Source organism: Penaeus vannamei, chromosome 1 (assembly GCF_042767895.1).
Source record: "Penaeus vannamei isolate JL-2024 chromosome 1, ASM4276789v1, whole genome shotgun sequence".
Lineage (NCBI taxonomy): Eukaryota > Metazoa > Arthropoda > Malacostraca > Decapoda > Penaeidae > Penaeus > Penaeus vannamei.
In genome coordinates this window covers 20,163,710-20,176,209 of record NC_091549.1, presented here as the reverse complement: position 1 = coordinate 20,176,209, position 12,500 = coordinate 20,163,710, and the positions used below count along the sequence as shown (strand labels likewise).

The 12,500-nt window shown below is 40.0% G+C and overlaps 2 protein-coding genes across 2 annotated transcripts in view; one reads left to right on the top strand and one right to left on the bottom strand.

The window, feature by feature from the left end:
- Positions 1-332, top strand: part of Arf4 (ADP-ribosylation factor 2) — a 13,734-nt gene extending 13,402 nt beyond the window's left edge. The window contains exon 5 of the mRNA XM_070120762.1: positions 1-332. This exon is cut by the window's left edge and continues 1,208 nt beyond it. The gene's annotated coding sequence lies outside the window, so the exon portion shown is untranslated.
- Positions 333-8,403: 8,071 nt separating this feature from the next.
- The window catches only part of LOC113821875 (glutamate receptor ionotropic, kainate 2-like), a gene marked incomplete in the record, with an annotated part of 27,896 nt that continues 23,799 nt past the window's right edge, over positions 8,404-12,500 (bottom strand). The window contains 5 exon segments of the mRNA XM_070120747.1: positions 8,404-9,824; positions 10,031-10,183; positions 11,208-11,332; positions 11,762-11,891; positions 12,170-12,281. Coding sequence (XP_069976848.1) covers positions 9,663-9,824; positions 10,031-10,183; positions 11,208-11,332; positions 11,762-11,891; positions 12,170-12,281 — 682 coding nt within the window.

Sequence of the window (12,500 nt, the reverse complement as noted above, 5' to 3'; positions counted from 1 at the left end):
CACAAGCCAGGTATGTGACTCTATCACTCATGTTATTTGTTATTTCTCTCTATCCAGCAAGATTTTATTTTTCTGTGACAGAATGTGTTCTAATTTATGTACTTGTGACCTCATTATTGGAAAAGCAGAGAGCATCTGCTCCTTTAGTACATGGATCTTAGGAATATCACTGAGAATCAAAGTGATATGTTCTTCATTGAATATCTAAAAATTAAGCAGCCTGGGTTAGAAGACATTCCTTGTTACTTTATTCTTGTCTTTTGTCTTCTTATACATGAGAGGACAAAGATAGGTCATAGTTTGTAACTTCTTAATAAACATGTTTGACAACAGTGCTTGGTAAAAATCATTTTCCTTAGTTTTGAAGGTGATATTTTGTGTGTTAAGGAATGATTAGTTCAGAGGTATTATCATATGGACATCTGATAAAAAAAACAAACTAAAATGTAAGTAAAATTCAGTTAAGATAGTGCTTTGGTGGACACTGCTGATTTTCAGACAAGCTTAAAAAAACAGTCAAAACATGAAATTACAAAAAGAGACATAACAAGGTATTTGATATCATGTTTACATGCATTCATTTTCACTGAAATGTACTGCTGAGAGTAGATACACATCTTGGGGCAACATGTGTTAACTTGCCGAACACTACAAAACATATGTATTTGATAACTGAAAAGGCTGTAAATTTTAAAATGATGTGGAATATGTTTTATTGACAGTTATTGTTAAAGAATAAGAATATTTTAAAGGGCAACAACTCAGGAGTACTGCAATTATGAAATGGCCCACAAAGAAATAACATGACTTTACTGTTACTATTTCCAACAAAGACTGTAAAATCAAAGCAGTTGTTTGTGGCTTACAACGTGCTTTTCAGGCTGTTTAAAGATTTGTAGACATTCACATTGAAATAGCAAGTATGCAGACACCTTCGTTGTCACATACACAGTACTGCTCTCAGTTCTGATTTTCTAAACAGTAAGAAAGGGCCATGTACTCATAGATATCTTAAGATTGAGAGTCCTATTGGCTTCAGTAGTCCTTATCCCTACTTCCTCAGCTTCCTGTAGCATAATCCATGCTTGGGAGATATAAAATAACCGTGGATGCACCATACCAGTTACAGAAACCATAGACAATTGTAATCATATACATGTTATATCAGTATATACAGTATATAGAAATATGTTAAAGTACATACATGATAGGCTTGCCACAAAATATATTTATTATTGAACGGAAAGAAAGAACATTATTAAATGATGAAAGTAAGCATCTTCAGTTTATGCCAGTATGCAAAGAAGAGAAAAATGAATAAATATTTTTTTAGAATACATATGACCAAGTAATGAAAAGAGTAATATTTGTCTTTTATGTAATTCTCATGTCATTGAACTCAAGACGTCCAAGCTCCTTTCACAATTTTATCGAAATCTGAACATTTTTTTCCAGGAGCTTTTATTGTGATCATTCATTTTACTTAATTTTACATCATTTTATAGCTTAAAAGTGATTAAAATTATTTGCAATATATAATATATATATATATATATATATATATATATATATATATATATATATATATATACATACATATTTATTTATTTATTTATTACATATACATATACATATACATATACATGTACATGTTGAAAAAAAAAATCTAGTGCACATCTAATCTTGGCGCCGTGTAAAAATCATGGGGTGAATGTTTTATCTTGGTCAGACGTGATAAATAGGCCTACACATTGTGGGGAACCCCGATCCCTTGCCCGTTGTTGTCGTGGGGGGGCTTCGGAGACGGGGACTGGGATCCAATGCTGGGGTTCTCCCCTACCTTGGAACTCAGTCCTCGACTCAACTAATTTTGTATGTTTTTTTCTCGCTCTTGCTCTTTCGTTTCTGTCCCTTCTCCAACCCCTTCTACTATCTACTTCCTAAGGTGTAAGAGCCGTGCTGAAAGGATGACTTTGTGCCAGCTCTGAACGACCCGAAGGAACCTTACTCTCAAGGAGACCCTGAGGGATGGACTGTCTATTTCTACAATATAGCCAAATCTTCCCATGGCCAGTAATAAAGACGTAATACCCTTATTCGGGGCAATGAGGCTTGCCCCTTCATCAAATAGCCCCACCAATTCAAACTCTCCCGGCTCCCCAACCCCAGGCTCTGCTTTGACCACGACTGCAACTACTATCCATCAGTGCCTGCTAGTCCACTATCCACCCAAGTCGAGACTCGATCTCCAGAAAATATCCCTACTCTCCCTACTTCCTCAACTTCATCAATTCTACCCTTGCAACCTTCTTCATCAATTACTCCATCCTACCTTATTGCTACCTTACAGCCTTATTCTCCACCTCTCCGTAATACTACCCCCCTCAACAATACTCTCTCTTCCACACGTCCCCTTCCTTCTACCATCCCAAACTCTACAAATATCTTAAATACTCTATTTAGCCCAGTCAGATGGAACCAATTTTTCATGACCCCCCTACAACTCCTTACTCTGACAACACTCTTCTCTTTCAACAATGAATCCAAAAGCAAGTGGGCAGAGTCCCTTTCCGTACCCGAATCGATCGTTTCAGTCTCGTTACAGTTACATCTGAAACGGAAGCTACAGCATTATCAAATCTAACTGATCTCTCCGGCAACCCCATTCCTGCAGAACCTTATTCAACTCCTAATACCTGAACTGTCTCTATCTCCCCAGCAAACTGCACTAAGGATACCGATTGGTCAGACTGTGATGACTTACTCGCCTGCCTCAAAGACCGTGATATGATATCAGCACAGTGCTACTCCATTCCTCCTTGAGGTCATCGAAAGAAATCGATCAACATTGCCAAAATTACTTTCCGGAGACATAACCTTCCCTTTCATATCTACATTGGCGGACAATCTCTCCTTGTTCGACCATACCAACCTCCTCCCCGTCAATGTCAAACCTGTTGGCGTTTTCATCATCCTGCCAAACACTGCTGCTCCACAGACCGATACCCCCTATGTGCCCAACCTGGTCACAACCGATCAAACTACTCTGCACAATCACGCACCTGTGCTGACTGCGGCGCCCCCCACAATGTATTTCAAAGAGGCTGTCCCACCTACAAGTTTGAGTCTGGGATGGCAACTCTCAGATACAAACTTTGTCTCACTCTGCGTGAAGCCAAACAGGAAGCGCGTCGACGAGGTTTCTCTCATACTCCCTGCTCCAGTAATGTCGCTCGCTCTGCCCCTCCCCCTCCCTCCCAAGGTGTTCCCGCACCCTCGCCTATACTTACTTACTTCCCCACTTCAACTTCAAATTCTTTTGTCACTAAATCCAGACACTCCAATCTCAAATACAGCCCCAACACCTTCCCATCTCCCTCCCCGCACTACCCGCAGCAGACAGACTAAACGTTCACCCCTTCTTCCCCTACCGCACACTCACCCCCACCTACCTATGCCTTTACTCATCAGACACCAGTCTCCTCTTCCCCCCTCATAAGAAAATCTTTGTCTCATAAAACTCTCAAACTCCACTGCATGAACTGTAGAAGATATTCAAAACTATATGCCAGGCACAAAATGACACCGAAATCCCTCACCTACCCTCCCGCTCCCTCCACACTCAAAATGACTGCTGATATCCATCCTCCTCCTACTCATATTCCGCCAACACCCCCTTCCTTCTACTCCCTCCTACCACAACCCATCCCCTCAGCTTCAATTACACCTACATTAACCCTCCCTCCATCCCCTCTATCCCATCCACTCCCTTATGGATACACACGTGAATCCCTTATGCCTTAACTATGCCCTTCCCCAGATCCTCCACCTCCTGATACTGCACCCCCTCCGCCTAATTCCTTATCTCACGTTCATCATATCCTTTCTTCTTATAAGCCATCCTTTATCTGCCTCCAAGAGACTTTTCTTACACATCCTTCTCTGCTTTGACAACCTGTTCCACTTCCTCAGACGCATGAATATCCTTCACGTGATCTAATTCCCTTACTACCAAATGTGTGAGTGAGTGAGTGAGTGAGTGAGTGTGTGTGTGGGTGTGCGCGCGCGCGCGTGTGTGTATGTGTGTGTGTGTGTGTGTGTGTGTGTTTGTGTGTATGTGTGTGTGTGTTTGTGTGTGTATACTATACACACACACACACACACACACACACACACACACACACACACACACACACACACACACACACACACACACACACACACACACATATATATATATATATATATATATATATATATATATATATATATATATATATATATATACATATGTGTGTGTGTGTGTGACAGATCAGCTTAATGATATTTCCGTAAAATGATAATTATTTTAATTTTGTTTTTTTCTTATTCTCTGTGACAATAGCTGGTCACTGTAATTATGACATCTATCAAGGAGGTTTTGTGCTTATATTATGTGGTTTTGCTTATATAATTTGATACTCACAAAGGGTATGCACTTTTTTGATTTTGTAGAATCTGTCGTTTCTCTTAATTTCAAGTCCTTGGTTTTTGTTATTACTTTATTTTCTCTAAAATTGACTTTTATTTGGTTGTATCTTGTTTTTCCTTACAGCTTTTTCGTTGCCGTTTTGTTTTTCATTTGTTTATGATCTTTTATGACAAGATTATGCACTTTGGCTTAGACTATTTTTAATGGTTTTATTCTGCTTTATCTCATATTTTATGACAAAGCATAAAACAATACAGATGTTTTTATCTATGGTTTAAGAATTTAATCTAACCCAATATATGTCTATACACACACACAGACGCAGGCATATATATATATATATATATATATATATATATATATATATATATATATATATATATATATATATATATATATATATATATATATATATATATATATATATATATATATATATATATATATATATAGGTAGATAGATAGATAGATTATCATTTATTCACATTCATATTCCATAGATATCTTTATCTATAAGACTCATAACAGCAGCATGTAAACACTTTGCAACACCCAAGTTCTTCCTGTTGAGTGTGTCATGAACTGATATCGACCCTGTAAGAGATGGGTGTAAGTAAATGTGTGTGTGTGTGTGTGTGTGTGTGTGTGTGTGTGTGTGTGTGTGTGTGTGTGTGTGTGTGTGTGTGTGTGTGTGTGTGTGTGTGTGTGTGTGTGTGTGTGTGTGTACTGAAACATGGCGTAGATGCCCCTAGAATTGTGAATTACTAATAAATCTACAAAAGTATCTGACAAATAAGAATAATAAACAAATGAATAAAAGGTAAAGGTACAGGGTAAGAAATACACAAAAAATGAAAAACGAAACTATTAAAATCTTGATAGATTTGACAGATAAGATACTAATGCATTAGTGAACTGCATCATTATCTTTTCTTATTCAGATATTTAAAGGATTACCAATAAGAATATAAAAAAGTAATCTAACAATGCATAATGAGATTTGTTAATCATTACAATAAAACGAAAAGGTAGAATAAACAGTCAAACAATTAATGCATGTTTATATTTGAAATTTATAAATTACGTTAGTCACCCATCATTCTTAGTAAAGAAAACGGAATATGGCGTCAAAACAAATAACTGTGAATGAATTACCTTTATATATATATCTGATATACCTGACAATCACATTGTTGAGAAGGTATCACCCCAAAGGAAATCCAAAGAAAATATATAAAGGGGAAAAGTAATTATTACAAAAAAATATGGAAAGTTTCCTCTATGATTCAGCGTCATTTTAAAATCTCTCGACAGATGTCAGCAGTGTTTGTTTGTTTGACTTCTATTTATTCATCTATTTACTGGATTACTACTATTATTACCACTATCATTATCATTACTGATATTATCATTATTATCATTACTATTGTAACTATTATTATGATAATTATCATTACTGTTGTAACTATTATTATTATATTATTTTTATCATTATTATCATTACTATTATTATTATTGGTATTATAATCATAATCATTACTATTATTATTATTGGTATTATAATCATAATCATTACTATTATTATTATTGTTGTCATTTAATAATTATCATTGCTATTATTACTATAATTATCATTACTATCATTATCATTACTATTATTGTTATAATTATCATTACTATCATTATCATTACTATTATCATTATCATTATCTTTGTTTTCATATTACTACTATTAATCGAACCTGATCGGGACATGCAGAGGTAAAATTTTTCCTTTGCCAAAGAATGCTAGTCATCCAGACATAAATCTGTTTTACATTAGTAAACAGCTTGTAAACGAAATTTACATTTTCAAAATAATAAGGATATAATGTAGGGGCGCCATTTCAGATTTTCCTGGGGGGAAGTGAAATGAGCATTTCTAGGGACATCTTAAAGCTAAATCAGATCTATATGTGTGATTTAGTCTCAAAAAAATAAAATTGATACCCAGACCTTTAGCGGGGCATAGTTTTGAGGGGGCAACTGTCCTCTCCCTCTTGTTTGACGCACTTGGTCTAATATTTTATTTCTTCATTATTTTTTTCATTATTTTATTTTTCAGCATAAACACAGTTGTTATCTAGTTGGATCGTATACCTGAATATAATATAGGTGTACCTGACTGCAAGTATTTTGCTTGAATCAGAACAGTTGTGTTAACAGTAATGTCAATGAAACACAGTCCGTGTATTTCTTCAGGTTTATTATACTAAAGGTTCCTTAAATAAAGATTCCTTGCAAAAATGTTGTTTTCTTTCAAGTACATAACTGGTTCGGTAGGTTAACGCCAGCCACTTTGTCAGTTCTTAAGAGCCAGCGACGAAACAAACCAGAATTTAAATGAGAGAGGCTGTGTCACAGAACGAGTGTCTGTCCCTTTGTGGTACAAAACGCAGAGGACTCTTCAGTACCACTTTTTAATACATAAAGTTATCTATAATAATGATAAAAAATTATAGCAATAGACAATCAAATCTAAAGCGTTTTCTTTGTCATCACTCTGACAACATTAACGTCAAAGCAATTTACACAGACACGGCAATGAGTGGTGACGAATACTGTAAACCAATGATGGCCAAGTACATCAGGTGGCTTTGGTACAGGATGCCACCAAGTCTAACACCAGGTGAGAAATAATACTCTTATTAACGATGGATTTCATTATGCAAGGAAAGAAATGATATGAGACAGTGATAATGAAGTTTAAAGTAATATGAGGTGAATGATCATGATGATGAGTGAGTTATGAATAACAAGTCAGTGACGAGGTATGGAAGAAATTAACCAAATTTGTGGAATTTATCGATACGGTCCGAGAGGGACTGATGCAACTAATATGAATGAATGAGTGAGTGATAACATATGAATGGGGAATGAAAACATCAGACCATCATACACGCACCAGAATGAAAAACCATCATTCAGAAAGATTTGGACACTGAGCCCAACGAAATGCATGATGGCCACGTGGAGCGATGTAAACAAACATGATACGACACAAAACATATCGACTAATATTCCTTGGGAAGAAAACATACATCGAAAGCTTTTTTTTATTATTATTTTTCTATAGTTGTGTTTTTTCTTAAATCTCTCTCTGTTAAGGTGCGTTAGGACACAGTCGCTTAACGAAGACATCGACGTTGTAACCAAATGAACTCGGTGAAACAATTCTTACGCTGCTTGTGTACTCGCTGACTTCTACGCTCATCTACGATACCATCTTTTGAACTACATATAAGAATAACAAGACTATATCATTTACACAAGGATTTGTAAATATGCAATGTACAAAATAATTCACACAAAAAAGGACTTTGAAATTGAAAATACGTGTACACGTGTTACAGCAACACATACTGGTGCGAATAGTGTAAAGTGTTTGCTATAATGTCCGTTAACAGAAGGACTAGCTCATATGTTGTGGGTATATACTCAGGGCAAGTGTATGTTTGGGTGTTCATTAAGCTGATGTGTGTAATTACAAACTTACAAATATATGTGAGTACACGTGCGTCTGTGCATGTATACATAATGCGCATAGATGTACATCCTACGCACACAAAATAACCTATATGACAAGCTATATGTTCCACTCATGTACACTGGAATTTCATAGACACTGAATCCTTAAAGAAGGTCACTTATCATGGGGGTATTGGGAGACCATTGTTCTGAGGAGTTTCAGGGTCGCTTTTGGTGAGGTACAGGTAGCGGGCTGGGGATGGGTAGGAGGAGGAGTGGAGGAGGAGGAGTGGAGGAGGAGGAGGAGTGGGAGTGGAGGAGAAGTGGAGGAGGAGGATGAGGAGGGGGAAGGGAGGAGGAGGGGGAGGAAGATGAGGAGGAGGAAGAAGAGGAGGAGGAGGAGTGGAGGAGGAGGAGGAGGAGGAAGAAGATGAAGAAGAGGAGGAAGAGGAGAGGGAGGGAGGGAAGGAGGCATGTCACAGCAGTAGCAGAGAGTTGAACAGACGATCCTTTTTTTTTAAACTGTACATAAAAAAATAAGTGTGCGCTAGATGTAAGTAGCACTGACGTCTTCTTCGTGAGGATGCGCCATGTGGCAAGGGAAACGCATCACATCTGGCATCTGTAGGTTAGGCATGTGTTCTCATCTGCTTTTTCGCTGTGCTGCGTCGACCGCTACATAACTAAGAGACACGGTACATAATCCGTAGGTACGTAGAGCTGTCTCGGCTTGTCACGGGCGTTGAATTGGCATTGTATGTACACTATTATATGTATTGCCATTGTATCTTGCATTATTTCATTAGTCTCCTAACAACCACGGATGCATACGGTGGTGTTGCAAGCCATTTTGTCTCGTTTATATCTACTATGTGGGCCTGTGTGTTAACAGTGCCAATGCATGATCTACAAGCCCGATGGATTGTCTCAAAAAGGTGACTGATTCTCACATAGAGCTTCTTGTCACAGCATATGCAAAATAGTCTTATATGTAAAATATTACTATCAGTATAGTATAGGTATCCAGAAGTAACATAATGTAAACAATTAATGAAGCATATTTTTTTCAAGCAACGCATAAACACATCTGTTTGTCAGTATCAAATTCAAATTTGCATGTGACTTGATACCGGAAACTGATTTGGATAAATTTATGAATATAATATTCTTGTAAATGTCAGATCCAACAGAAAATAGATTTTTAATAAGCTAGAGAAGAAAGATTAAGAAACTTTATGGAACAAAAGAAAAAGGTTATATATATATATATATATATATATATATATATATATATATATATATATATATATATATATATATATATATATATATGGAGTGTACTTTGTGCCCCAGAGTCCGCAGCTCCTCGCACCGCGCAAGTAGAGGCCGGCCGCCGTTACCAGTTCTTCCTTTGCCTCACGCCCTCGGCTTCTAAAAGATCCTCGCCTTGGTCTGTCGCGGGCGAGAGCGAAGGCTTTCGGTCCGGCGTGAAGAAGGGCGAGGACGAGAAATTCTGGCTGGCCACGGTGGATGAGTTCTGGCTGAGCGTGGATGTGTTCTGGTTGACCGTCGATGCATTCAGGTTGGCGACGGGTGAGGGGGGTGGGGGCACGTAGCTGGGAATCGGCCACTGGTCGGGGTGATGGTCGACTGTGACGTCAGAGGCTGACGCCACATCTGGTAATCAGGTATGCTGATTTCTGCCGCTACAGTTGTATACATCAGAGCTGTACAAGTTGTCAACTGTTGGCGTCTCTGACTCTATTTTCTTCCTGACAGGTTTCGTTGACCCTTTGCATTGAAAGACGAAACACAACTCCTCACTCAGGACCGATATTATTGATTTCTGTTGAGAAAAAAAGAAAATAAGATCATTTAACGATTGTATTATTCAATAATCACTATCATCATCCCTACAGAATACCATTCTTCTAAGCCTAACCTAAACCTATCACCAGGCATTGCATCATCCTCATTCCTTTACACATCCCTTTTTTCCTCTATATCGACACTCCCTTTTCCCTCTACACACGGAGCGAACACACCCCCTACCTCATCCTCCTTCGAGATGTCCCAGCACTCGAGGACGAACTCCGCCAGCGCCACGACCAGCGCCAGCCCCATCCCCCCGAGGAGCACCACGAAGACACCGCCCACGTTCGATAAGTTCAGTTCACTCGCCATGCTGCTTCCGCCCGCCTCCTCCTGCGGGGATGGGCGGACGATGGGGTGATTGGGGCGGTAAGGGTGGGGGGAGTGGTGGTGAGTGGTGGTGATAGGGGTGGTGAAAGTGAGGGTGGTGGTGGTGGTGATAGTTTGGTGGGTGATGGTGAGAGTGAGGATGGAGGTGGTGGTGATGGTGTTGGGGTGGTGAAAGTGGTGGTGGGTGGTGGTGGCAGGGGTGGAGAGAGTGAGGGTGGTGGTGATAGGGGTGTGGTGGTGGTAGGGGTGGTGAGAGTGAGGGTGGTGGTGGGTAGTGGTGGTGGTGGTAGTTTGGTGGGTGGTGGTGAGAGTGAGGATGGAGGTGGTGGTGATGGTGTTGGGGTGGTGAAAGTGGTGGTGGGTGGTGGTGGCAGGGGTGGAGAGAGTGAGGGTGGTGGTGATAGGGGTGTGGTGGTGGTAGGGGTGGTGAGAGTGAGGGGGGTGGTGGGTAGTGGTGGTGGTGGTAGTTTGGTGGGTGGTGGTGAGAGTGAGGATGGCGGTGATGATGTTGGGGTGGTGAAAGTGGTGGTGGGTGGTGGTGGCAGGGGTGGTGAGAGTGAGGGTGGTTGTAGGAATAAGGATGGAATGGGGGTGGATGGAAAATATAATGATGGAAAGATATGTAGATATGAAAAATGATTTTGCATTCATAAGAAATTTATCACACAGCAACAGCCTATCGAACAAAGCAGATATATATGGAATAGTTTATTACATGTTTAATGCAATCCTCTCTGTGGTAGGATATGCTGCAACACACGCAGTTCCAATATTATGATGCTAAGAATAAAAAGATGTTTCATTCATTGGTATTTCATAACATGTGAAAAGGAATGCACAATCAGAATTGTGCATAAAACGCACACCACTACACACACACACACACACACACACACACACACACACACACATACACACACAAGCACACACGCACACACACTAATCTCACAACAATATTAAAAGATGATAATAAATAACAAAAAAAAAACGAAATAAAAACACCAATAATATCAATAAAGGACTTTACCTTCTCCTTCGCACACTTGTCAGACCTGTTTTTCTCCTTCCACCATCGTCTCTTCAGCATCTGTATTTTCGACGTTTCTTGGAGTGACAGAATGGCACTGCTGATGGCACTCGTGTAAGGAGAGCCTGGGAGAGAGGGGGGGAGAGGGTGTTAGTCTCATTACCGAATTGTGTTAATTGAAGCACGTGTTATTTGTGTTAAGGATGTTACGGGAAGGTTTTCAATGAAGAGATAGGGGGAGGGTAAGTATTTGCTATTTGTGTTAATTTTTTCTCGGTTGGTATTACTAATTTAGATCATGATGATTCTAGTGCTCTTCATCATCATCATCATCCTCATCAATTATCATCATCATCATCAATCATCAGTCATCATCATCATCATCATCAACATCATCATCATAATAATAATAACAATAATAATAATCATCATCATCATTATCATCAGCAGCAATCATCATTACCGTCTTCACTAAATAAAAAAAAAGATGGCGAAAGCAAGACATTCCCTCGCTTGACCCTCAAGAGGAAACGTGCCCCCCCCCCTCGCCTCACCTGGAGGAAGTGCGATGCCGTAGCTCTTGGAGTCGAGGAGGCCCCCGATCTGCGTGAGGTCGCACTGCCGCTCCACCACGTACTCGATCGACGTGGACTCCATGAGGTAGGCGTACAGGCCGTTGCTCTCCTGTAGAAGGCAGGCGGTTAGGGCTCCGTGGCGTGGGGCGTTTAACTGCTGTCCACACATTTTCACACACACACACACGCAAACACACACACACACACACACACACACACACACACACACACACACACACACACACACACACACACACACACACACACACACACCAACACACCAACCAACGGCACCAAATCTTACCACAATATGGATTTATCTTTTTCTACATATACACTAATATACTCAAGAGGCCTGACCTTGCCTGTGACCTGGTGTGACCTTACCTGGACTCGCTTGACCCCCTCGGCGTTGGAGGCGGGGAAGACGGAAGGGCCTGGGTCCTCGTGGCGCATCATTGTCGCCCACATGCCCTGGTACGTCGGGATCTTGGAGTCCCTGAGGAAGGAGGGTAATGTAAGGGTTTTTAAAAATCATTCGTTTCTTTCTCTTTCTCATTCGCACTCTCTCTTTCTCTCCCTCCCTCCCTACCTCTTCTCTCTCTCACTCCCTCCGTACTACTCTCCCTCTCTCTCTCCCGATCCCTTATCTCACTCCCTCCCTAGTACTCTCTCTCCCTCTCTTCCCCCCTCTCCCCTCCTCTCTCGTCGCTTCCAC